At 53.4% G+C, this 26348-nt stretch overlaps 1 protein-coding gene across 3 annotated transcripts; it reads left to right on the forward strand.

Annotated features, from left to right (window-relative positions):
* The first annotated feature begins 3789 nt into the window (after positions 1–3789).
* TIMM44 (translocase of inner mitochondrial membrane 44) lies at positions 3790–26343 on the forward strand. Of its 3 annotated transcripts, XM_027085795.1 has the most exons (16): positions 3790–6464; positions 7628–7718; positions 9962–10010; positions 12170–12295; positions 14086–14187; positions 16981–17151; positions 18146–18226; positions 18949–19098; positions 20062–20201; positions 20496–20581; positions 21203–21295; positions 21392–21516; positions 22885–22935; positions 24670–24759; positions 25372–25482; positions 25795–26343. In XM_027085795.1, exons 4-16 carry the CDS (start codon positions 12212–12214, stop codon positions 25912–25914), a joined length of 1404 nt encoding a protein of 467 aa, XP_026941596.1. In that variant the 5' UTR covers positions 3790–6464; positions 7628–7718; positions 9962–10010; positions 12170–12211; the 3' UTR covers positions 25915–26343. The 3 variants fall into 3 exon arrangements, with proteins under 3 accessions (XP_026941596.1, XP_026941598.1, XP_026941597.1); XM_027085797.1 differs by lacking the exons at positions 3790–6464; positions 25372–25482 and having other exon boundaries at positions 6698–7718; XM_027085796.1 differs by lacking the exons at positions 3790–6464; positions 9962–10010 and having other exon boundaries at positions 6702–7718.
* Positions 26344–26348: the final 5 nt, after the last annotated feature.

The following is a 26348-nucleotide window of genomic DNA, read 5'->3' on the forward strand; positions in this document are numbered from 1 at the left end:
GTTAGGACTCTGTGCTTTCACTGCTGAGGGCATGGGTTCAATCCCTAGTCGGGGAGCTAAGATCCTGCAAGCCGCACAGCACAGCAAATAAAATAAGACAAAATAGAATAAAATAGAAATTTCTGATACCGGAATTTTATCTCAATTAAAAAAACAAAAATCACCTTAGGGCTTTCCACTGCCAAGAGTTTGACATTCGTGGTGGATCAGCTGACCCAATCATGCGTGCTCAGCCCATGTGGGGACCCCATTTGGCACTCCAAATCGGTCAGCTCACATAGGGAATATTAAGTCTATTCATGCACAGATATTAGCGTGCAACAGGCATTAACTAAAGACGTGTCTTAGTTTGCTAGGGTGGCTTAAACAACAGAAAAACTTCTCACAGTCCTAGAAACTAGAAGTCCAAGATCAAGGTGTCAGCAGAGTTGGCTCCTTCTGAGGGCTGTGAGGGGGAATCTCTCTCTCCTAGCTTCCATGGTTTCTGGCAATCTTTGGCATTCCTTGGCTTCTGGTAGCCTGACTCCAATTTATGCCTTCACCTTCACATGGAATTCTCCCTGTGTGCACGTCTGTGTCCAAATAAGGCCACCAGTCCTATCGGATTTGGGGTCCAGTATGACCTCATCTTTATGAATTACGTCTGCAATGAACCTATTTCCCAATACGGTCACATTCTGAGAGCCTGGGGGTTATGACTCCAACACATGAATTTGGGGAGACATAATCCAACCCATAACAACCTACAACGCACTGGTTCTGAGAGTACAGAGATGAGCCCAAAAGGACAGTCCCTGTCCGCACTGAGCATGTGCTACGCTGGTCAAGGCTGAGCACAGCAAACAAGTACAGGACCGGAGCAGGGGTGTCTAGAAATGCGGGAAGCCGTTTGATATTGTTGCGACCTCCAAGCGCATCCTCAGCTAACCTTTCTCCTTGCCCAGGGTCGAAGCCAATCTTAGAAGTCGCTTGGCACTTTCCCAGCTGTGTGTTGGCCACATACAGCAGAACCACACATTGCTTCACAAGAGGTGGGCAATTTAAAAAGAAGCACAACCACAACCTGATGCTTCACTATACATTGTTAGAGAAGAACAGTGAGCCTCAAGAAGGAACAGCAGAGGGGCCCAATCTAGAGGGGGCTCAAGCAACTGGCGGGGATTTCATCCAATCAGGAGGGGTCAGAGTAGGGAGGAGGACGGAGAAGCCATTGGCGGAGCCAGGCAGGAGGAATCCAAGGGCAGTGGGGCAGGGCTCCTGGGACGACTCCGTCCATAGACACAGCTGCACCTGCCAGAAGCCGTAAGCAAAGCCAGAAGAAGACAGACCCCTGGTGGTGCCGGCATTGTCAGCCTGGACCCCAAGCTTGGTCCCGGCAATCCCCTCAGCTCCTCTGTTCCACAGAAGGCTCAAAGGCAGAGGGCCTGGGAGGGATGGGGGAAGTCTCAGCTTTGATGATCCCAGCCTCCCACATCACCCATGTCATAGAACCTGCCCTCAGTCCTGCTCCAGCCTTCCTGTCTTTGTCCTTTGGCAACGCTACTCCTGTTCCTTGCATATTAACTGTGTCCTTTATTTTCTGTATTCTGATGATTTGACATCTTGGGGCCTTGGTGATCTGGGAGAGACTCCCAGGGCTAGCTAATTCCTAGAGAGAGTAAGCAACTTACCAACAAGTGCACCTTTTGTGTTGGTGGACAAATCCACCAGTCCAGAGACGATAGCGGCAACCACCTCCTTTATCAGGCTTTCACACTCCAGGAGGTAATATTCCTCTGCCCTGATCACCCCAGCACCAGGTGCCAGACAACTAGGGCCAGCCCCTACACCCAGAGCCTGCTGAAGTTATTCAAATTAGCCAAGCGTAAGCCTGCCTACGCTTCCTTGCCCATTTCTCCCCATGGAAACCACAATAAAGGCTGCTGCACACGCTCCCCGCCAGCCCCACCTTCCACCCCCCACCTCCTGACCAACCCTGGCCACCAACTCCTAATTTATCCCTCCCCACCTTTACCCTTTGGTAACCATAAGTTTTCTATGTCTGTGAGTCTATTTCTGTTCTGTAACTATGTGTCACTTTTTAGATTCCATTTAAACTATTTTTAAGTGTCCAGTTCAGTGGCATTCAGTACATTCACTTTATTGGGCAACCATCCCCACCCTCCATCTCCAGAATTTCCTCATCACCCCAAACTGAAACTCTGTCCCCATTAATCACTAACTCGCCATTTCCTGTGTATATTCTTTTTTTCTAAATTTACTGAAGTATAGTTGACTTACAACGTTGTGTTAATATCTGCTGTACGGCAAAGAGATTCAGGTATTCATACATATATTCTGTTTCATATTCTTTTCCATTATGGTTTATCACAGGATATTGAATATAGTTTCCTAGGCTGTACAGTAGGACCTTGTTGTTTATGTATCCTACACATAATAGTTTGTATCTGCTAATCCCAAACTCCCAATACTTCCCTCCCCCACTCCCCCTCCCCCTTTGCAACCACAAGTCTGTTCTCTATATCTGTGAGTCTGTTTCTGTTTTGTAAATATGTTCACTTGTGTCATATTTTTGATTCCACATATAAATTACATCATATGGTATTTGTCTTTCTCTTTCTGACTTACTTCGCTTAGTATGATAATCTCTAGGTCCAGCCATGTTGCTGCAAATGGCATTATTTCATTCTTCTTACTGGCTGAGTAATATTCCATTGTATAAGCGCCACATCTTCTTTATCCATTCATCTGTCGATGGACATTTAGATTGTTTCCATATCTTGGCTATTGTAAATAGTGCTGCCAGGAACATTGGGGTGCATGTATCTTTTCAAATTATAGTTTTGTCTGGGTATATGCCCAGGAGTGGGATTGCTGGGTCATATGGCAACTCTATTTTTAGTTTTTTGAGGAACCTCCACACTGTTTTCCACAGTGGCTGCACCAGTTTACTACATTCCCACCAGCAGCATAGGAAGGAGGGTTCCCTTTTCTCCACACCCTCTCCAGCATCTGTTATTTGTAGACTTTTTAATGATGGCCACTCTGACAGGTGTGAGCTGGTACCTCATTGTAGTTTTGATTTGCATTTCTCTAATAATTAATGATGATGAGCAGCTTTTCATGTGCCTATTGGCCACCTGTATGTCTTCTTTGGAACCCTGTGTTTATTCTTAATAAGTAATGTCCACTGTGCAAAGCATACAAGGTCCAAAGATGAGTGAAGGAAAGCTCCCCCTCCCTCTGGTTTCCCAGCCACCTGGCTTTCCTCTCTCGAGCTGCCTGTGTGTTTCCCTCCTGAAAAACTCTGCACATTCAAGCCAACTGTAGGTCTATGCTGTATTTTAAGTGGGGAAGGGGAGGCGAGGCCACCAGATCTGTGTTTTAAGCCCACCCAAATGCTGAGAGGAGAATGGCTCTTTACGTGTAGAGTTTCGTGCATTTCAGAAACCGTAGGCTTATTTAACAAATGTTTTCAGATTCATCCATGCTGTAGCATGTATCAGAACTTCATTCCTGGGACTTCCCTGGCGGTCCAGTGGTTAGGGCTCAGTGCTTTCACTGCCAGGGCCCGGGTTCATCCCTGGTCAGGGAACTAAGATCCTGCAATCCACATGGCCAGAAAAAAAAAAAAAGAAAGAAAGAAAGAAAGAAAAGGAAAGAGAAAAGAACTTCATTCCTTTTTAAGGCTGAATAACATTCCATCGTATGGATGGACCACATTTCGTTTTTCCATTCATTCATCAGTGGACACCTACATTGCTTCCACCTTTGGGTTATGATGAATAATGCTGCTATGAACATGGGTGTGCCAATACCCCTTTGGTCCCACTGTTTATTTTTTTTCTCTCTTCCCTCCCCACCTCCCCTTCCTGGGTCATGGTAACAAAGGAGTTGATAATGGCACCCAAGACTGAAGAGACAGACCTTAGCATGATAAGGCCAAAGAAGTAAGCTAAAATCATACCCCACTGTGACTTTCATGGGTCCCAGGCACTTTTGCCTTCATGGGTCCCATCCTTCACGAAAAAAAGAAAAAAAATTTTAAATTATATTTTACAACTAAGTTGGCATAAAGATGACTATAATTCCAGCCAGATTATATATATTTCCCTTCTTATTAAAAAAAAAAAAAGTGAAACATTTGCAAGGGCCCCCAAAGTGTCGTGGGCCCTAGGCAACTAATAGGTAGGTCAGCCCTGCTAAGAGGTCAGGCCTGGTTCTTTGAAAGGCCTGATCGCCTTAGAAGCCCTGCATCTGCTGCCTGACTGTTCCACCCACACCCTCCATAGACTCTAATAAGCGCAAATAATTGTGAGAAGAGAGATGAGGTTCCAGAGAGAGAGAGTGTCCTCAAGGGCCACTGGAGATGCTAGAAGCCCCTCCCGATCGCCCGCCTGCGATGGCCAAGGGCACTGCACCACGGCCGCGCCTGGAGGTTGACAACCAGGTGTGCCACCGACCTGCACCATAAAAGGTTTCCTTGTCCCTGAGTCCTGAGCGCCCTGACTCCTGGCTGCTCAGCAGGCCCACCTGCCACGTCCCCTTCGTTTGGGACACTGTGATCTCCTAGCGACCACAGTGGCCTCCTCACTGGAGCCAGAGGGGGAATCTTTCCACAAAACAGAACCGACCGTATGGCTCACACAACACCCCGCCACGCCCCATTTAAAACTCCCCGGAGCTCCTGGCTTAGGCGACCCTCGTGATCTTGTCCCTGCCTAGTCTCTCCGGCCAAGCTCTTTTGCTCCCCCTGATATTTCCCCAATCTGTCCTCATCCCCTGCTGGTGCCGTCCCCACAGCAAGCCTTCTAGTCTAGCTGCCCTTTATGGCTTCTTTCAAACGCCTTCGATTTCCCCGTCCTAGCACTTGAGTGGCTTAACTTCTGGAGGCCTTTGCTTCCTTGCCAGGAAAGGGAATGATGCCACCAGCTTCACAGATATGAAGGAGGATTCAAAGCCTGTCTTACAGACGGCCCTTGCTTTCACATCACCTGGTCTGGGCACAGCCGACGGGGCCAGGGGTCTATGCTGTGACCTGGGTCCGAGGCTCTGCCCTAACCGGGCCAGCTAGATTCTCTTTGTTGACGTGGTCAGTACGGGCAGCTTCCTTTCCCTCTGCAAGCTTTGGGTGCCGGTCTGTACGAGAGCGCTAATGATAGCATCCGCCTTGAAGGCTGGTGGGCTGGTGCTAAATGAGACACCGCTTCCTGGGGCCTAGCGCGCCGTCTGGAACAGGGAAGGCACACAGCCAGTGCCAGCAGCTATTATTATTCCTGAGGAAGGGGAACAGGAGAAGGAGGAGAGAGTCAGCTGGGTAGAGGGGGCAGCAGAAGTGGGAAGGAGGCCAGACAGAAGTGAGACAGATGGCGGAGGCCCGTGGGCAGCAGAAGCTGGATGTGCGCAGGGGCTCTGAGCCTGAGGGGAGAGGTAGAGGATCTGTTGTCTGAGTTTGCATGGGCTGCCCTAACAGAGGACCACAGTCTGGGCAGCTTACACAACAGAAATTAATCTTCTCGCCGTTTTGGAAGCTGCAAGTCCACAGTCAAGGTGTCTGTAGGGTTGGTTTCTCCTGAGGCATCTCTGCTAGCCTTGCAGACAGCTGTCCTCTCCCTGTGTCTTTACGTGGTCGTCCCTCTGTGTGTGTCTGAGTCCTAATCTCCTCTTCTTATACGGACACCAGTCATACTGGCTTAGGTCCCACCCCAGTGACCTCATTTTACCGTAATTACCACCTCAAAGGCCCTCCCTCCAAACACACATCCTGAGGTCCTGGGGTTAGGACTTCAATACATGACTTTGGAGGGACACCACTCAGCCTATAACAGCTGGTGAGGGGGTCGTTGGGAGAAGGGGAGCAGGAAGGTTGGAGACAACAGATTCCTCTTAATAACGGAGTGCCTGCATCCCAGTCTGAGGCTGGAGGGACGGTTCAGTTCTGCCCATGAGGCCCAGCTGCAGGGTTAGATGCCCGTCCCCCCCCCCACACTCAGGCTCCTTCCAGCCACAGAGGGCCTCCCTATGTGTGAAGCACTTGGCACCCTGCCTAGCCCAGGAAGAGCTCTACAAATCGTAGCTATTATTGTTCTAAGGGTTATTTGATCAGTGATATTAATTTCAGAAAAAAATATCAATGAGGTCAAAAATATTAAGAACCTGATTACATAATGATTACCGTTACCGTAAAATTGGAGCTGTGGCATTATTAAACCTAGAGCCTTCGTAACATACAATAATAAAATGGAAAAAAAATGTTAGGACTAGAAGACATTGACAGAGGCATTCATTGCGGCGAGAACTGAATTTCATCCTACTGAGTGCATAAAAAACAAGTAATTGATCCAGCAGTTGCCCCTGTTGGGATTTTTCCAAACGAGGTTAAAACTTACCAGCGCGCAAAAACCTGCACGTGGATGTTTACGGCAGCTTTATTCAAAATTACCAACCAAGACGTCCTTCAGCAGGTGAGTGGCTAAATAAACTGTGGTATATCTGGACAGCACTCAAAAGAAATGACCTACCCAGCCATGAAAACATGGAGGAAACTTAAAATGCACGTGACTAAGTGAAAGAAGCCCATCAGGAAAGGCTACATGATGTATGATTCCAACTCTATGACATTCTGGAAGAGGCAAACCTATGGAGACAGTAAAAAGATCAGTGGTTTCCAGGGGTTATGGGGCAGGGAGGGATGAATAGGCAGAGCCCAGAGGAGTTTTAGGACAATGAAATTATTGTCTGATACCGTGATGGTGGATACAGGTCATTGTTCATTTGTCCAAACCCATAGAATGTTCAACACCAAGAGTGAACCCTAGTGTAAACCATGGACTCTGGGTGGCGATGATATGTCAGTGCAGGTTCATTGATTGTTACAAAGGCACCACTCTGGTGCCAATGTTGACAGCGGCGGGGAGGCTGTGTGGGGCGGCTGGGGGGCAGGGATTATATGGGAACTCCCTGGACTTTCTGCCCAATTTTGCTATGAGCCTAAAACTCTAAAAAACAAAGTTTTATGTTCCAAAAAAAAAACCCAACAGAAAACGAAGAATGGTCCCTAATTATTTTTTTTACGTTAATGCCTATATTGAGACTAGTAAGCAAATACATTAAAATTATGCATCTATTCATTAAAAATAATGACACAGACACCATTTCCCCTATTAGCAATATCTTAGACTGGTAGGAGACATTTGTTACAATTAAGGAACTGATACCGATACATTATAATGAACGGAAGTCCATACTTTATTCAGATTTTCTCAGATTTCCCCTAATGTCCTTTTTCTGCCCCAGGTTCTGTTTGGTACAACTGTAACAAATAACGTTTGAGTCAGCCCTCAATCTTGGCCTCCCCAGGCCATAGAATCAAATTGCTCTAACACTTACAAAGAGCGTAGGTGGGGGGCAGCCTCTAACATAGCCTCCAGGACCCCCTACCTCCTATATTCACGCTCTGGTCTGATCCTGTCCCCTTGAGGGTGGGCAGGACCTAGTGAGTCCCTTTTAACTAACAGAATATGACAAATGTGGTGGGATGTCACAGCCAAGATTTGGTTACAAAAGACTGTCTTGCTGGCCCTCTCTTGCACCCTCGGATGGGAGCCAACCGCCATAATGGAAGCAGAAACAGAAGAGGGTCACCAGGCAACAGTCAGTGGGAAGCGGAGGCCCTTCATCCATCAGCCAGCAAGGGACTGAATCCTGCCAACAGCCACGTGAGTGACCTTGGAGCAGAACCTTCCCCCAGTTGGGCCTAGCGGGGCAAACTTCCGGATGCTTCTCATCAAAGTGCCCCAGTACCTTTATAAAAGAGGCCCCAGAGAGATCCCTTGCCCCTTCCACCATGTGAGGACACACAGCGTTATTGAGGTACCATTGATATACACAAGCTGCACACATTCAGTGTATACAATTTGATGAGTTGGGGCATCTGCACACAGACCCCGTCGCCACCATCGAGGTGATGAGCACGTCCATCATTTCCAAAGTTTTCTATGTATCCCTTTGTTTTGTGTTTTGTGTGTGGCTTTTTGTTTGTTTGTTTGTTTTGAGGGGCGTGGGGAGGATGAGATCTACCCTCTTTTTTTTCACTTTCTTTTTGATTGATGTATAGTTGACGTACAATATCATATAAGTTACAGGTGTACAATATAGTGATTTACAATTTTTTTGTGTGTCAATCCCAAACTCGCTATCTATCCCTGCCCCCCACCCTTCCCCGCTAGTAACCACAAGTTCGTTCTCTAAGTCTGTGAGTCTGTTTCTGTTTTGTAAATAAGTTCATTTGTATCACTTTTTTTTAGATTCTGCATATAAGTGATATCATAGGATATCTCTCTTTCTCTGTCTTACTGAGATCTACCCTCTTAAGAAATGTTTTAAGTGCACAGTACAAGACTATTAACTGTAGGCACCAAGCTGGCTGTATGAGAGAGCTCTAGAATTCACGCATCTTGTGTATCTACCCCCAATCCCTGGCAACCACCATCCTACTCTCTGTTAAGCCGTTACATTTTGGGTAATTTGTTGCAGAGCAGTAGATGAATAATACAAAGAGTCTTTCTGTGATCATCTTAGCCCCAGATCTTGCCCTTCCGGGGACACCATGCACACACTGCCATGCACACACTCCCCATTGCCTTGGTCCATGTCCCACTCCTGGCCTTGCTGTTGACTGTGCCCAGCCCACTGTAACACACACTCACTGGACGGCATTGGGAAGGTTTCCAGGCAGCCTGGGGTTAGTCTACTGATCCGGGAGAACAGACTTGTCTTAGTCAGCTAGGGCAGCTATAACAAAACACCACACCCACTGGTGGCTTCAACAACAGACCATGATTTACTAGTATGCTTTGCAGGAACATGTAGATCGATCACAATCACCAATGACACACCAAGTCACAAGACGAAGCTGGTACGTCTGCAACTGAGGTCTTATCAGGGAGCTGAAATCACAAAGACCCCTTCCCTTTTACCTTTTTTTTGCCTTTAAGAAGACCTAAACAGACATTTCTCCAAAGAAGACAAATAGATGGCCAACAGGCACATGAAAAGATGCTCAACATCGCTAATTATTAGAGAAGTGGAAATCAAAACTACAATGAGGTACCACCTCACACTGGTCAGAATGACCATCGTTAGAAAGTCTACAAATAACAAATGCTGGAGAGGGTGTGGAGAAAAAGGAACCCTCCTACACTTTGGTGGGAATGTAAATTGGTGCAGCCACTATGGAGAACAGTATAGAGGTTCCTTAAAAAACTAAAAATAGAGTTGCCATATGATCCAGCAATCCCACTCCTGGGCATACATCCAGGAAAGACAAAAGCTCTAATTTGAAAAGATACATGCACCTCAATGTTCAGAGCAGTACTATTTACAATAGCCAAGACACGGAGGCCACCTAAGTGCCCACCAACAGACGAATGGATAAAGAAGATGTGGTATACGTAATGGTATATATAATAAGTAATGGAATATTACTCAGTCATAAAAAAGAATGAAATAATGCCATTTGCAGCAACATGGAAGGGCCTAGAGAAAAGTTTACTAAGTGAAGCAAGTCAGAAAGAGAAAGGCAAATACCATATGATGTCACTTATATGTGGAATCTAAAAAATAGTACAAATGAACTTATTTACAAAACAGAAACAGACTCACACACATAGAAAACAAACTTATGTTTACTAAAGGGGAAGGGGGGGAGGGATAAATTGGGAGTATGGGATTAACAGATACACACCACTATATATAAAATAGATAAACAGCAAGGACCTACTGTATAGCACAGGGAACTATTTCCAATGTCTTGTAACAAACTATAATGGAAAAAAATTTTTTAAATCATTACACATATACATACATGTATATAATTGAATCACTTAGCTGTACACCTGAAAGTACCACAATACTGTAAATTAACTATACTTCAGTAAAAACAAAAACCTTGTGCCCACAGCCAGCCAGCAAGATGGATTTGAGATGAGTCTACGTCTCCCATCTTCCAGGTTGGTGCCTCTTCAACTAATTAACCTTTCTCTGCTCCAAAGTCCAGTGTTTCGGTTTGTTTGCCTCGCTGTTCCTTGGGCACACAACCTTGAGTTTGACAACACATATATATTTGTTTGCATACATATGTTTGTTTGCATATACATAGAGAAAGAATGCTGAAGCAAGTGTAGCAAAATGAATCTAGGTGAAGGGTACGTGAGTGTTCATTATAGTATTCTCGCAACTTTTTTGTAGCTTTGAAAATTTTCAAAATAAAAAGGTGGGAATAACACAAACCACCCTCACTCTACCCCATATGTCCCTCCAGCTGTCATCATTTCACCTTCTAAGCACGGCAAAGATTCCTTGGAGGCGTCTCTGTTCTCCCTCTCTATGTGGTGGTTAAACATTTAATAACTGGCCCTCCAAACAAACCAGAAAGCGACCGATCTGTAGTGTTTGTCAATTCCTAAATACTCCCACCATGGGAGTAAATACTCCCACCACGGCCAATTTCAGGCTATTAATGTGGTGTCATTAAAGACAAAATGCATAAGAGATGCACCGCATATAATATGGTATTTCCAGCCTACAGATGTGATATATGCAAATAACCTCAGTAGCATAGATAGTAACATAATTAAGAAGTGCTGAGTTTTGAGTAGTTATTACCTTTGTTTTAATAAAATCCAGTTGATCGTAAGTTTATACAATCAATTTTTAAATAATGGCTGTGTTTAACAACTGGCCCCAAAATTCCTGAAAATTTGATAGTTGGCTCTTGCCAGGCAGTACAAGCTGGCTCCAGCACACCTCTGTAAAAAAAAAAGAAAAAATCTCAGCCCACTGAAACCTGGCTTCCACAGCCACCATTCAACCAAAACCCTCCAGCCTGTCTCCCCAGGGACCTCCTCCATATTACAAAATGAAAAGAACGATAGATAGAGCTCTGGCCTGGTCTGCCTTGCTTGAGTTCTCTGCAACATTTAGCACTGTTTACTCTACCTGCCTTTTCCAAGGCCCTCTAGGTCCTCTTCTGACCTGCTGACCAGTCCTTCCCAGTCTCCTTTAAGGGCTCTTCTTCCTCCATTTGACTATGGGGCTTTGATGTGCCCCTCTGACATACTTCCCCTGGGTGCCCTTGTCCAACTCCACGGTTTCAACTACAACTAAGAAGCCCAGACCTTTTTCTCAACAACAAACCTGTATATCCCAACCTCTTAACTAGTTTGCTCCTCTTGCAGTAAAGACATTTCAAACAAAGCCGAGTGGAAGCCCTCATCCCTTCTGTCACCTCGAGGTGGAGGTCCTGAGTTACAGGAAACGCAGATCTGTCCAATCCTGAAGCCAGGGAATGTATGTTGCCTCCCTTTCAAGTCCCATAGACCTTATCACAGTTTAGTAATGCAAAAGGTTTCAATAGGGCAAAGGCAACATACATTAACTCTCCCCGCGGTACCAGCCCACCACCCCTCCCCAGCCTCAGATTGCATGGCCATGTCAAGGTACCGTCACTTGGTGGCGGCATTCTCCAAATGGAAAATAGTATCTGGGTGCTGACATGACAGAGGCTTGAGCTTTTTCAGGGCCAGATGTATCAATTCACAATGAATCGATGGAGGGAGGAGTAGTCCACCCCCACCCAGGTCTCAGCTTCCCGTTCCTTTTCTGGACCAAAACCAACAGGCGCCTTCCCAAAGTGCTGTACAAAAGTGGGCTCATTCGCCCTTGCTCGTGAAGCAACTCACTTGCCCGTCTGTTGGTCACTGTCCATCATTGTCAGTGAGAGCCAGAGTCAGTGGCTTTCGGGCTGGTGCGTCGGTGTGGGTCGTTCTGTTTACCCGTTCTTCCGGCCACGCGAAACCCGAGTTGCCAATCGGAGAATCACAGCTCGCGACAGAATCCACACCCTCAGGCTCCGCCCCCCCGCTGTTTTATCCAACCATACGTCTCTGCCTCACAGGAGTACCCGCCCCCCAGGTCACATCCAGTCACAGTCCCCGCTCTTCCGAAATTCTGCCCTATCAGAGGCCTAGCTCTCTCGGAATCCCCGCCCACCATTAGGCCACGCCCCCATAGTGGATTTCCCTCCACGGCGCCGCCCTCCTTGGGAGCCGTGTCCAGTGATAGGCCTTTCCCTCCCACAAACCCCACCCACAGGTCTCGCTTTTCCCAGGCCCAGGCCGCACTAGGCCGACGCGGCGGATGACGCCATCGGATGACGCCGCGAGAAGGTCACACGGGATCTTCCAGCATGGCGGCGGCGGCGGCGCTGCGGGGATGCTGGTGCCGCTGCCCGCGGGTGAGCAGAGTGCGGGGCCGTGGGGGCGGGCTTAGGGAGCTCCGGACCCGTGACCTCCAGGGCCTCGTTCTCCCCAGGCTTTTGACCCCTTCGGCTCTTCCCTGAGCTTGGCGAGAGGCTAGGAGTTTGGTCGCTGGGTCAGCCGAGGCCGGGGCGGGGGCCCCGGAGCGAGGCCTCGGAACGTGGGTCCCGAAGCAAGGCCGGAGGGCGGGGGCCGGGCGTGCCGGGCCGGGAGCGGATCGCCCCTCACTTCCTGGCTGACCCCATGTGTACCGAGGAGTGAATGGTGTCCGTGGTGCTCAGTGGAGAAAAAGTAGCGAGGAAAAGGCAAAAAACCGTGACAGTCACAGCTCACCTTTATATGCCACGTCCCCCTGCTAGGAGCATTTCCTGCGTCGCCCCTCTTAATCCTCTGAAAGTGTGGGAGGTAGTTGTCGCCCTGGCTAAGAGCCTGGGCTCATAGATGCCCTGGGGGTCAAGGCGTGTAAATCGGCTTCAGAAAATAGTACTCACGTTGCAGCTGTTTGTCGCTGTTTCACAGGGTAGGAAGCTGGGAACTCAGAATTGTTAAGCAAGCCGCGCACGGTCTCAAGAGTTTAGTGGGGTGGCTGACCTGGTCCAAAGCTCAGGTCAGTCTGACGCCAGAGCCAGACTCTGGAGGAAGGAAAAGATCTCCCAGGAATCTGAGTGTCAGGACAAAGAAGGTGTTTTTGACTCAGGACTGAGCTTTTTTTCCTGGGCTTGCTTGTCTTTTGAGGCAGGTTTTAAAGGTTGAATGTACACGTGTTTGGATTTGGGCACGTCCTAAGGAGAACCACCCTCAGGTTTGGTCCTGCTGGGGGATTTTTCTCCTCAGTGAGACAACCATCCGCTTCTGTTTCAGGCTGTTGCTGAAGTCAGTGGCTCCAGGATCAATGGGTGTAGGCATTCAGAGGAGTAAAACAAGTTAGTTAAACTCCCAAGAGTTACTCTTGAGTAGCTGTAGGAGAGTGTGGCATCTGTGTAAGTTCGGGGTGTTGCTTAGAGTGACTGGAGACAGGAAGCATGGAATGGGGAGAGGAAGGGCCCAGGGGATGTGGAAATGGAAGAGTGGTTCTATCAGGTCATTGACATCAGTGTACCTCGCTCCGTGCTGGGTGCTAGGGTGTAGCGTTGAACAGTACCTGCACGGAGCTTCCCTCATGGAGCTTTAAGTTCATCATTTGGTAGGAGAAGAAATGCTTACCAAAGAGGTGCTGCACGTGAGGCTGGCAGCATCTTTGCTCAGGTGACGCCCCTAAGTTGCCCTGCTCACATCTCAACCCTGGACCAGGACATGGTAGCTTTATTCCAGGGTTGTGCCTGGGACAAGTTAGCAGTGTTTACCCCTTGAAGCCCGGGCCTCTGGTCCTCCAAGGCTGGCAGAAGTAGGGTGGGCTGGTGAGAGAAGACTGCTTGCCACCAGCATCGAGCCTTAGCCTGCCCATTTTCAGACTAAGGTGTTCAGCTAGACTGGCATATTTAGTCTTCTTCCACCATAGGTTGGCATTTCCTAGGACCCATCGGTTTCCCCCACGTTCAGAGGCAGGAGGGTAGATATGGGCCCCGGAGGTGCAAATCGAGCGTTTTCTCTTTCCACCAGATTCCGCTGGCTTCTCAGAATTTGGGAAGATGGTCAAGCATCTAGCATGGAGCAGACATGTGATAAAAATCGTCAAATGAGTCTCAGACAACCCTTGCTCTTTGAGCGTGGCCTGCTTCCTCATCACCCTCTAGTCTAAATGCATCTTTCTCTTTTCTCCCTCAATTAGAGATGCCTTGGAGGTGGAGTCCGTTTTCTCTCCGGCCACAACCTAGTGCCACTACCCCATGGTACCTATCAGATGCCCCGGCCGAGTGGAGAGCTGACCCTGGTGAGTGACTCAGGATACAAGCAAGCCGGCAGGAGGGGAAGGTGTGAAAATCAGACCTAGTTGACAGGAGAGAGGGCTGCAGGATGCTGTCCACACTGCTGGGGGTGTCTGATTGGCAGGCATTCCACATCCAAGGTCTTCCGGAGTTACAGAGCCCAGTGGGCCTGGTCCTCTTGGTATCCCGGGAAGTGCTCGACACTGTTAGGGGTAGGGCTCCTGCCTCACACAAAGTAGCGTGTCTCAGTTCTGATGGCCAGAAGGGCATTCCTCTAACCGAGCTGAAATCCACCTCCCGGTGGCTCCCACGTGTGGGTCCTTCACTAAGCAAGGCTGTGCCCTCTGCTGGGTGACAGCCCTCTGGGCATTTGAGCAGAGTCACCCATCCATCTCCTGGAGCTGGGTTTCCCCAGGCCATATCTCCCTTCCTCTTTATGTTGTTCGTCACAGAGAGCATTTTCTAGAGCTTTTCTGCCCTCCCTGTCATGTCTCTTCAACCACGTTTCTGTTGGTTCCTTACCACCATGGAGAAGAAAGCCTGAAATCTCACAGTCTCCAAATCCGCATGCTCAGGCAGCCCACACCCTCCCTTCCCTTCTGAGTCTCATCTCATCCTCTACCCTCAGCATGCTTTATCTCCCAGATCCTGTCCTGGGGCTGTTGTGGGCTTGGGACATGCCCTTTGGCGCTTCCCCTTAGTTGTCCAGCCCCGCCCTCACCCCCAGTTTGCAGCCCTGGAGTGAGCCGTGGGGCTGCCGCGAGCTGGTGCAGTCCCTGACAGTCTTAGAACTTGGACTTCCCCTGGAGCAAGGCTCGTCAGGGCACATCTGGACCAGACAGCAGCCTGCTGTTGCCAGGCCAGGCCACCACACCTGTGGGGCAGCAGCCAGACTTGCTGCTGCTCTCCCTGGGGCTGGACAGGGACCGGGTAAGCAGTCGCCCCTGAAACTGGTAGGGTGAACCCCCAGCCGCTGCAGCGGACCCCGCACACCGGCAGGAGTGGTGGGAGCAGCTGAGCACGTGCGGCTATTTCCCTGTGACTTACTGGCTCACAGTCAGTCTCTAAGCTTTCTCTTTCCCGAGCCTGCACGTAGTTACACGGGGAGGGGGCGAAGCAGGCATCTACAGCCAGCTGTGTCTGACCCAGAAGCCTGCGTCTCGGGTAGGGCGGTGCCTGGAGCAGGGCCTCAGGCTGTCTTCTGGCCTCTGGGTGTGTGCGGTTGGGTTTTCCTGTGGGGATTGGAGGGGGGACGCTGAGCTCGGGCTCTCAGAGACTGTGATCCTGTGGGCCAAGAGACAGAGGTTTGTGCCAGTCCCCAGGCCTTTGGGTGACATGTAAGGCCCGGCTGGGGACTCGGGAGTGGCCCCAAAGGAAGAAGTTACCCTGGGCCCAGAAGCCCCTGGAGTAGCGCCTGGGCCGGCTCTTTTGGGATAAGGGGCCACAGAGTCCTTTCAACTCTAAGTCCTGGGACGAGGGTCCCTTTGGGTGTTGGCCTTTTCCTTGGGTGGGCGTGTGTGAGGCCCCATGAGGATTCCAAGCTGTGCCTGTCTCTCACCCCAGAGAGAGAAGGGCCTGGCATTTTCTTTTGTTTTTTAATAGACTTTATTTTTTTGAGCAGTTTTAGTTTTACAGGGATATTGAGTGGAAAGTACAGGGCCTGCCCATCAACCTCCTGTCCCCCTCTCCTCCCACCCGGCACGCAGTTTTCCTCCGGTTGTACATCTTGCAGTTAGGGCGGTACATTTGTTAAAACTGATGAGCCAATATTGACACATTATTGTTGACTTTAGTCTGTGGTTGACATTGGGTTCACTCTCTGTGTTGTACATTTTATGGGTTTGAACAAATGTATAACGTATCTACCGTTAACAGTATGGTTACAGAGTAGTTTCATTGTGGTGAAAATCCTCTGTGCTCTGTCTGTCCACCCTCCCTCCCCTCCTCCAGCCCCTGGCAACCACCGGCCTTTTCCTTGTCTTCATAGTTTCACCTTTTCCAGGATCTTAGAGTTGGAATCCTACAGCCTGTGGCCTTTGCAGATTGGCCTCTCTCCTTTAGTGATATGCCCTTGAGGTTCCTCCGCATCTTGTTTTATTGCGATGTAATTGACATAACATGTCATGTGACTCCTGTATTTTTTTCATGGCTTGATAACTCATTTCTTTTTCTTTCTTTCTTTTTTTTTTTTTTTTTTTTTTTTTGCGGTACGCGGGCCTCTCACCGCTGTGGCCTCTCCCGTTGCTGAGCACAGGCTCCGGACGCGCAGGCTCAGCGGCCATGGCTCACGGGCCCAGCCGCTCCGCGGCATGTGGGATCTTCCCGGACCAGGGCACGAACCCGTGTCCCCTGCATCGGCAGGCAGACTCCCAACCACTGCACCACCAGGAAGCCCAACTCATTTCTTTTTCTTGCTGAATATCTTGTCCCACGGTTTACCGCCTGGTGGCTTTTTACTTTGTCTGTTATCTCTTCTAAAAGAGATAACTATTCATTGTGGGGTTTTTTGCCTTTTGTTTTGCTTTGTTTCATTTTCGTGGTTGTTTTTGTCCACACCAGCAGCCTGCAGGATCCTAGTGCCCCAACCAGGGATTGAACCCGGGCCCTCGGCAGTGAAAGCGCAGAGTCCTAACCACTGGACTGCCAGGGAATTCCCAAATATTGTTTTTATTTATTTTTAATTTTTTATTTATTTATGTATTTTTGGCCACGCCGTGCAGCTTGTATTCATTGTTAAACCTATATCAACAGAAAGGAGAAAATGAAAAAATTCTTCGTTCCTTTTACATTCTTTCTAGTCCAGATCCTATTCTTCCGGAAACAGGAAAGGCTTTCTCTCCGGCTTGCTAGATAATATCAAACAAGAATTAGCCAAAAACAAAGAAATGAAAGAAAGTATAAAAAAGTTCCGAGACGAGGCCCGGAAGCTGGAAGAGTCCGATGCGCTCCAGGAAGCCAGGAGGAAATACGTGAGTCCCCTTTGCTCTGAGTCCCCCTGGGCAGTCACACTGCTCTCAGAGCCAGGAGTTCCCTCCCAGTGCAGTGCTGGGGCGGCCGGGGAGTGAGGGGACAGGAGCAGGCCCCCAGCCTTCCAGTTCAGCCGTGAGACTGCAGCCTTCTCTACACACGGCCCAGCAGCACTGACGGGGTTTCAGACCCTCTCGACCTGCTGCATCAGAATCTGCATCTCCACGGGTCCCTCGGGCACTAGGTTTGAGATACGCTGCTCCTGAGGGCCTCTGACTGAAATGGGTAGAAAGTGAGTTGCGGGGCTGGTGTAATCATTATATTAATCACTGCCGCCGTCTCTCACGGAGCAGCTGCCAGGCGCCCGCCAGCGGATGGGCTTGGCTCCTTTTATTTGTCTGCCCTTGAGGGCTCTGCCCGGCGGCACCCCCATCTCACCTGTGGGCAGCTGAGCCTGGGGTTGTGGGCATTTGCCCCAGGCCCCTCGGGGGTTTTGTTCTGTTGGCGCCCCTCCCAGGCCATGGGCGACGTCTGTACCCCTGAGTCTCCCCAAGTCACTCACTTGTATGTAACTACCTGTGAGGGATCCGACCCTGCGGGAGATCGCCCTTCCTTTTCATTAAGGAAGAGGAGTGAGCCGAGGTGTCTGTCTGGGGGCAGCGCAGGCCGAGCTTGGGGCCGGGTGATGGGGAGGGGGCAGAGCCAGGCAGGATGACGCTGAGAATGCCCCGCCCTGCCCCCAATATATCACTGGTGAGCATATGGGCAAGATCACCCCCTGCCGCCCAGAGACAGATGCGGGGCCTGGGGCCCTGTGCTCAGGAGGTCCCTGTCCCAGCCTACAGCCAGGGACCCTGGGGGGCCGGGAGGGGCCGGGTGGACAGGCTGAGGGGGTGGAAGAACGGGGTGTGTCTGGGGAGGAAGGAAGGGACTTCTGAGAAAACGCTTCTTTAGACTGTGTGTCGCAACACAAAGATCCAACATCCTTTACCCTAGAGAACCATTGAATCAGAAACCATGCGGACGGGCGAGGTGATCAGGAAGAAGCTGGGGGAGATCACCGGCACCGTGAAGGAGGTAATGGCCTCCGGACCCCCAAGGCCCCTGACGGCCCCCGGAGCCCATCTGTTCCTCACCTCTGGAGGAGGAGCCGGGGAGCAATGCTGGGGGCAGCCGGGGGTGAGCAGGCGGGGGAGGCTGCCCGGTCGGGAGGCTTCCGGAATCAAAGTGCAGGATGCCTTTGGGAAGGAGGGAGAGCTCAGACTAAGCCACTGGCCTGCGAGTCACCACTTAGGTTAGAAGCCTCTGGACTACAAGCAAGAACAGGAGGGTGAAAGGAGGATGCTTTTCTCCCTGCCTTAGGCTAGAAGGAAGCTGGGACCCTGCACGCCCCGCCCCCCACCCCAGGAGGGTGGAGGTCGGGGTGAGACTCCTAGAGGGCCTGGGAGACTTTCTTTTTGTTGCTTCTCCTGGGCTGGAGAGAGGGGCAGGGCTTTACCTCGAGGCCAGCCCAGCGCGCTGGACACGCCTACCTCCCCTTCGTGTCCTGACCCCGGGGCTGCTGCTCCTGTGCTGTCCTTCCTGCGTGTTCCAGGCCGGAGCCCTAGGGTCCAGCGCCCCAGAAATCGTAGGCATCCTTCTGGGGCATGTGCACCCCAGTCTCGGCTCCATGAGCCAGAATGGGCTCAGGACACCTGCTCCCGCCCTCTGGAGGCCGGGTCTGCTGTTAGCTCGGGGGGAGCTCCTGCAGGCCCCCACCGGGTGCCACGCCAACACCTCCCTCTTCTCTGTCTCAGTAGAGTCTTGACGAAGTCAGTAAAAGTGACCTTGGCCGGAAAATCAAGGAGGGTGTGGAAGAAGCAGCCAAGACCGCCAAGCAGTCGGCTGAGTCTGTGTCCAAAGGTGGGGAGAAGCTTGGCAGGACCGCCGCCTTCAAAGCCCTCTCCCAGGTGAGCTGGGCTGGGGCTTGTGCCCGCGGGCGCTCTGGGCTCAGCCCCGAGAGACCTCACCGAGGGCTGCAGGGACACCAGGCCTCAGCCCCTCCTGGCTGAGCAGCCTCGGGCAAGTCAGAGCCCCTAGGGAGCTACACATAACCCGATGTCAGCTGCTGACACCCTTAGCTCACATCCAGAGACTGTCGGGCTCTGGGTCACTTGAGGTCCTGAATTCATTCCGTAAATATCACTTACCACACGCTGGGCCCTCTACTGGCCATGGGGCCTCAGGAGAGAAGGTCCGAGTTCTTGCTCTCAAAGGATCCTGGGACAGGAATAGGGACAGGGAAGGGGCAGGCAGTTCCAAGTAACACATGACAGGAACGCTCGGGGAAGGCGCCGGGCCAGGGGAGCGGGCATCACCGGCTCGGGGCGCCCCACGCAGCTAGGTGTGGCCAGAGTGGCTGCAGGGACATCAGAGGGTCCTGGAGGCTGTGCGGGGGAGTTTAGGTTCATCCTGAAAGCACAGCCTCCCAGTGAGGATTCCGGCAGCAACTCAGAGGAGGCTGGAGAGTGTCTTGGGTGATGGAGCCAGGAGGGAAATGGGCTCCAGAGGTTTGCGGAGGTGGGATCCAGAGGCTGGGTCAGCTCGGATGGAGGTGGTGGGGCAGAGGCAGCCTCTCAGGACGCCTGTCCGGTTTCTGGTCCATGTGAAGGAAGTTTCCAGCGAGAGTGTGGAATCGGCCTCAGAATGTGAGGGTCATCTGGGGGCAGCTCTTGGCGGGGGGCAGGTGGGGGCAGAAGTCAGAGCTGGGGTCTCCCCTCTGCCTCCCCCCGAGGCTTGGGCGTGTCCTTGCCCTGCACCTGCGAGTCACGTGACCTTGAGACCTGGGAGGCATGGCCCCGGGGTGGGTCCACAGCTGCTGGTCTGGGGTGTTGGGGAGCCCCAGCTCCCACATGGCCGGCTGTGCTCTGCAGGGTGTGGAGTCCGTCAAGAAGGAGATCGACGAGAGTGTCCTGGGGCAGACCGGGCCCTACAGGCGGCCCGAGCGGCTCAGGAAAAGGAAAGAGTTCTCGGGAGAGAAATTCAAGGAAGAGAAAGTGTTTGAGGCCAATGAGTAGGTACCAGACCTGCCAAGGGGCCCACCTCTCACCACCTCCCTTTGCAGCACCTGCACTGCTGTCCATTTCCCAGGACCCACAGAGGGTTCCTACCCAAGTCAGTTTGTGGGGTTTCTTTCTGCTCGAGGTTCCCAGGCACCCTGAGAGAACCGGGAGGGGAAGGGTAGGGTGGCAGGAAGGGGGAAAGAGAAGGCAAGAGGCCGGGGTCATCACACCGTCCTGCTGCCCCCTCTTGCCATGAGCGGAGCGGCTCCCGGGCTGCGCTCACTGGCTTCCCTGATCTTCCCCAGGGAGGCCCTGGGAGTCGTGCTGCACAAGGACTCCAAGTGGTATCAGCAGTGGAAGGACTTCAGGGACAACAACGTGGTGTTTAATCGTGAGTGTTCCCATCTCAGAGAATTGCCTGACAGCAGGCCGGTGACGGACACTTACCAAGTGCTCCCCGAGGGCCGGGCACAAGACAGGAGGAGGCCGGGGTCAGAGAGGATCAGTCACTCCCACAGGGTTGCCCAGCGAGTGAGCAGCGGAGCGCAGGCCTCAGGCGGCCTGAGGGGGAGCACCCAGTACCTCTCGGGCGGCGGGCTACCGCCGTCAGGGCTGAGCCACCACCTTGGCTGGAGCCAGTGTCGTTGTGAGGCAGCCAGGTGCACGCGCCAGCCACCCCCCATGTGAACTTGGCCTCGACACACCCCCTCACGGGCCAGGAGCCAGCTCAAGGCCCAGAGCTCTCTGCTCAGTCTGGGGCACGTGGCTTCCCAGGCGCTGACAGGGAGCCCTGGCCCTCCTCAAATGAGGATGTCCAGAGGCCTGTGTTCCCTCAGTAGCGAAAGCCGCAGCCAGCAGGGGTGGCGCCCGGCGTTCACTCGCCTCCCCTCAGCCCCTGGCGGAGGGGTCTCTGCAGCCTCCCAGGGTCGGCCAGCAGGCTCGGAGGGGGCTGCGATGGAGTGGGTGTGTCTCTCCGGAAGGGGCCCATGACCCCATCCGCCACCCCCGACAGGGTTCTTCGAGATGAAGATGAAGTATGACGAAAGCGACAACGCTTTCATCCGGGCGTCCCGCCTGCTGACAGACAAGGTCACAGACTTGCTGGGTGAGTGGGCTGCCCCGGGACCGTCCCCCCACAGCCCGAGCCGGCGGTGGGAGGGGGTCCCGGGCCCTCACCCCACTCCTGGCTCGGCTGCCCCAGGGGGCCTGTTCTCGAAGACGGAGATGTCGGAGGTGCTCACGGAGATCCTGCGGGTGGACCCCGCCTTCGACAAGGACCGCTTTCTGCAGCAGTGTGAGAACGACATCATCCCCAACGTCCTGGAGGTGGGTGTGCGGCTGGCAGGGCCGCGGCCCTGTGGAGAGTTCTGGCAGGGCCTCTTGGCTGTGGACAGGGCTTCTGAGCGGAGAGGTGGCTCCAGTGTTGACAGAGGCCTGAGCACCCCACACGCCCAGCCCTTGTTAGTCGAGCAGCTCGAGAAAGCCAGGCTGCTGTGGTCTCCTGCAGCCCCCGCTGGTCCCTGGGCCGGTGCCCTGACCATTCTTGCCTCGCCCACAGGGTGTGTCTGCCCCAGGGACTGAGTTTCTCACCCACTGGAGCCTGGAGCCCCGTGGCTTGTTTCCCTCGAGCTCTCTTCCTGAAGTTGTTCCCTTGAAGCTGCCAGGGGCCAGGTGTTTGTCTCCCAGAGGCCAGGGGCCTTTCAGGAGTTGGGAGAAGCCGGCTGCTGCTTCAAGGGTGCGGGGGCAGCGCATGACTCAGGGCAGGGAGGCGGGACCAGCACAGCAGCCCAGGGGCCTTTCCTCTCTGGGAACCCTGAAGCTCATCTTCTGGTCTTCTCGCCTCTCCTTTTGGCACATAAACAAGGAGGAGGCAACCTGCTTAAGGTCACCCTCCTCGAGGCCCCCCCGCCCCAAGCTGGGGCTGGAGCCTCGGCATCCTGCAGCCCAGCCAAGCCAGGGGCTGTTGGCGCGGCCTTAGTGGGGCCGCAGGCAGTCCGTCCAGCCCCGTGAGGATGTCCGTCCCTTCCTCCCGCACCGCGTCTGCCTGGCCCCCTCTCCCGCCTCCGAGTTCCCAGATCCCTCACGACACTCGGCAGGGTTGGGAGGAGGTGAAACTGTAGCATTTCCCCAAAGCAGCAGCCCAAGCACGGGCAGAATCTTCTGGGCTGAGATTATCTCAGCCCCCAGATCCCCTGTGGTTTCCCACCAGCATCTCACCACCCCACTCCCCCCAAAACCCACCCTCTCCCTCACCAGATCCAGCCCTGTCTCTGGGTTCCTGTGGAAGCTTCTCTCATTGCACCCTGGGAACCCTCCCCTGCACTCCCCCTCTGCCCCGTCCCGCGTGGACCTGGCTGCCTAAGGCTTCTTCGTCCCCAGGGGAGGTAGAATGCCCTGCCTGGCCTCCTTGGGTTGGTTTCCCGGCCAGGGCGAGAGCCCGAAACGCTGCCACCTTCCTTTTCCTTCCAGCAGGCCGCTGGGACCCAGCCTGGGCTGCCCCGTTGTCACTTGCGGGGGCTCTGCTCCCACTGCTGCAGCCTGGCCCAGTCTCCCTTCCCCAGACTAGGACCCGGAGGCTGGGGCCGGGGGTCTGCAGAGGAAAGGTTCTAACTGGAGAGTATTCTCCAGAGTTTACCTGCCTCAAAAGCCCACTCTCATTCTCACACTTTTTTTTTTTTGTCTTTCCCTTTTTAGGCCATGATTTCTGGAGAGCTCGACATTCTCAAAGACTGGTGCTATGAAGCTGTAAGTGCTCGCTTGCTTCCCCCCCCTATTCAGGCCTCAGAAGAAATCACAGTTCAGAGGAGATCTGCTTGGGTGGCTCAGTCTGAGAAGGGCTGAGATGTCAGGGGCGGGGGTGGCTACAGGCTGGGGGCCCAGGGGTCAGGGGGTGGGCAGAAAGGGATGGCGGATAACTCGGAGGGTGCATTCGATGTTCCCTCAGTGCACGGGGGTGGTGGGTGCTGGCGGGCAAGTGGGGTTTGAGGCCCCACAGCCTCCCTTCCCTGGGCCGGAGTTACATCATCGGGCTCATCTCATGGGGGTCGTGAGGACGCTTTGGGGACACAAGGGCAGCGCTCCAGCACATGCAGCGCTGGATGTATTCATTAGCTGTTCTCATTGCAAGATCCTCAAACACATCCAAACAGACATTGATAGATTCCCACCCGGGAAGAGCCGCGTGTCCTGACGAGGCCCGGCTGCTTCCTGGAGTCCGGGCTCTGGGCCCCGGGCCACAGGCCGCGCCGGGCTGCATGGCGGCAGCTCAGGCGTCCTTGGGAGCATGCTGTCTGCACTGCCCCTTCCTGGCAGCCTCCCCGTCCTCGTCATCAGGCCACCTCACCCCACCCTGCTCACTCCCTGACCTGTGTCTTCACAGCATTTGTTCCCCCCGTCCCCCCCCCACCAGCATCTTACTGAGCAATCCAGAGTCTCTTGGCTGATTTTATTCTGTACCCAGCTCACAAACAACTTGAAAAAGCAGAGGAGAAGATGTCAGCTTTCCTTGTTAAATACTCCCCTGCACGGTGACTAATCCAGCGGGCATTTATGAGTGGTTTGGTTTTTGTTGTTGTTGTTTTGGTTTTTTTTTTTTCCTTTGGGACCATTAGGATGTAGCTGGTTATCTTTGCCAGCAAGGTGCTGCTGGTGCCCCTGGAAGCGCAGCTGAAGTTGCAGCCGCTCACACAGGGGTGTTTTGAAAGTGTCATCTTTAAGAAACCACACAAGATGGGCGCTTTTTTTTCACTTGGTGGATCAGTTACTTCCATAAAGAGTGAATGCTGTTGGAATGTCTTCTGTCATGGTTGCTTGTTGAGATATAAAGCTGCTGGCTGCTGTGTCCCGGGCTTGGGAGCAGGCACAAGAGGGTTAGGGTGTCATTTGGGGCACCACTGCCCCCGTAAGAGGAAGAGGCTGCCAGTGGCCGAGACCCGCCCACAGGGGCTGGTCAGTGACAAGGCAGTAGACCCAGGCAGTTCACCCCAGAGCAGCCGCGGGGTAGGATGAATCCTAGAAAAAGTGTTTGGTTCCAGGCCAAGATTCACAGTGAGGTGAACATGGGAATGTTCAGGGTCAGCCAGAGAGGCCTCGACTTACCTCTGGGAGTGTATTCCAGATCGCGTTCCCGGAGAACTAACCAGACTCACTGATTAATACCGCTTTCGATAACGTTGATACGGTGCTGTCCTTATAATGAGAGGGCAGTGTGTGATTCGAGCCAGCCAACGGGTGGCACCGGCCTCCCTGCTTGGACCCATGCTCCTGGCATCTGCCACTCCTGGCGCCGCACACCCAGGAGCCGGGAGCCATTTCTGGAAGGTACAAGAGCTGAAAGCCTGAAACCCCATGGTGAGCTCGCCCACAGGGAGCTTCCCGAGACACCGCAACAGCCCCCGGCTCCCCTGCGGTGCAGTGCCTTGGCCTGGGTCGCACACACAGGTGGGCGGCCATACGGTTGTGTCTGGCTTCTTGTTGCAGACCTACAGCCAGTTGGCCCACCCGATCCAGCAGGCCAAGGCGCTGGGCCTCCAGTTCCACTCCCGCATCCTGGACATCGACAACATCGACGTGAGTGCCTCTTCCGGGGGCCCAGGTGGACCCCAGGGTGGGCAGGGGTGCTTCTCTGAATTGCGCTCAGCTGGGAGGGTTGAGCTCCCCCTCCCTGGAGGAGTTCCAGTGCTTGGATTAAGTGACCTCCAGGGTCCCTTTCAGTGGAAGGTTTCCACAGTCTTGCTGTCGGGAATTCTCAGGCAAGTGGTGGCCCAGGGGGTGCTGTTGCCCAGACCCAGGGTCCCCTGAGGCCCCTGAAGCCAGGGCTATCCCTGCACCTTCACTGAGGAGGCTTTGTCAGGACTGCTCAGGTCCCCCACTGGTCTGCTCTGCCACGATCCCCTCGATTTCCTCCCCGTGGGGAGCTGAAGGCACACCCACCACACGTGTGCGCGAGACAGCCGGCTCCGAGAGGCCATTACACGCCTGCACAGCCTCAGTCCGCGGAGCCTGTGTGGGTCCTCAGTGGTTCACGTTCTTCCTCACAATTGAGAAGTGCCCGCCCGGAAACGGGCCAGTGGCAGGTGGCAGCCCTGGAGTGCTGAAGCAGGGGTCTGCACCTGGAGGGGAGCGGCAGCGAAGGGGCTGGGGACCATTCTCAGGCCTGCCTGCCCTGTCGTGCCCCTGCAGTTGGCCATGGGCAAGATGATGGAGCAGGGCCCTGTGCTGATCATCACCTTCCAGGCCCAGCTGGTGATGGTGATCAAGAATCCCAAAGGCGAGGTGGTCGAGGGTGACCCGGTGAGTGAGCGGGGGAGGGGATGGGGCGGGAACACGCAGTGAGGCCAGTTGAGAGTCAGGAGTTGCGGCGTGGCAGGGCAGCACCTCGAGCTGGGCCTGGTGGAGGGTAGCTGATCTCTCCAGTTTGACCAAGTCCTGAGTTACAGCCTCTGTTCCTGCCTCTGCTCTGGACCCCAGACCCCGCAGCACCACTCCCTGGTCCCTCCCAGTGCCCTGAGCTGGCAGTGTCTCTCTCCGTGCCCTGCGCTCGTCCTGGAGTGGGTGCCGGGCTCGCACCCTGCCTTTAGCCCTCACCCTTCCCCGATTCTGCAGGACAAGGTACTGCGAATGCTGTGCGTGTGGGCTCTCTGCCGAGACCAGGGCGAGCTCAACCCCTATGCGGCCTGGCGGCTCTTGGACATCTCCGCCTCCAGCACAGAGCAGGTCCTCTGAGCGCAGCAGCCACGAGTGGGGCCTCGGGGCTGGATCGTCACTGCAGACACACGGGGGACTGGTGTCCACCTGCAGCAACTAGACCTCTGGGGACAAGACTGTCAGCTGTGCCCCCGCCGTGCCAGGACTGCTGCAGGGCTAGCGGAATGCGGCGGGGAAGGGAGGGGCTGCTGTGCACAACGCCAGCCCCAGCACCGCCCCTCTGCCCCATGGGGGCTGCTTGGGCCGTGGGCACCCAGGCTACGGGCAGTGCCCAGAGGCCCCCAGCCCAGGGGTACCCTCCCAGGACCCAGTGGTGCGGCCTGGGCCCACTGGCCACATCAGCCAGGCCGTTTCAGCCTTTTTTTTTTTTTAACAATGCCCTTATTATTATCCTATACATATGCAGAGATTTGGAAATAATAAAACACCAAAGTGCAGGAGAGCAACCTAGG

The sequence above is a fragment of the Aethalodelphis obliquidens genome, unplaced genomic scaffold, assembly GCF_003676395.1.
Source record: "Aethalodelphis obliquidens isolate GAN/ISIS:26980383/991018 unplaced genomic scaffold, ASM367639v1 scaffold53, whole genome shotgun sequence".
NCBI lineage: Eukaryota > Metazoa > Chordata > Mammalia > Artiodactyla > Delphinidae > Aethalodelphis > Aethalodelphis obliquidens.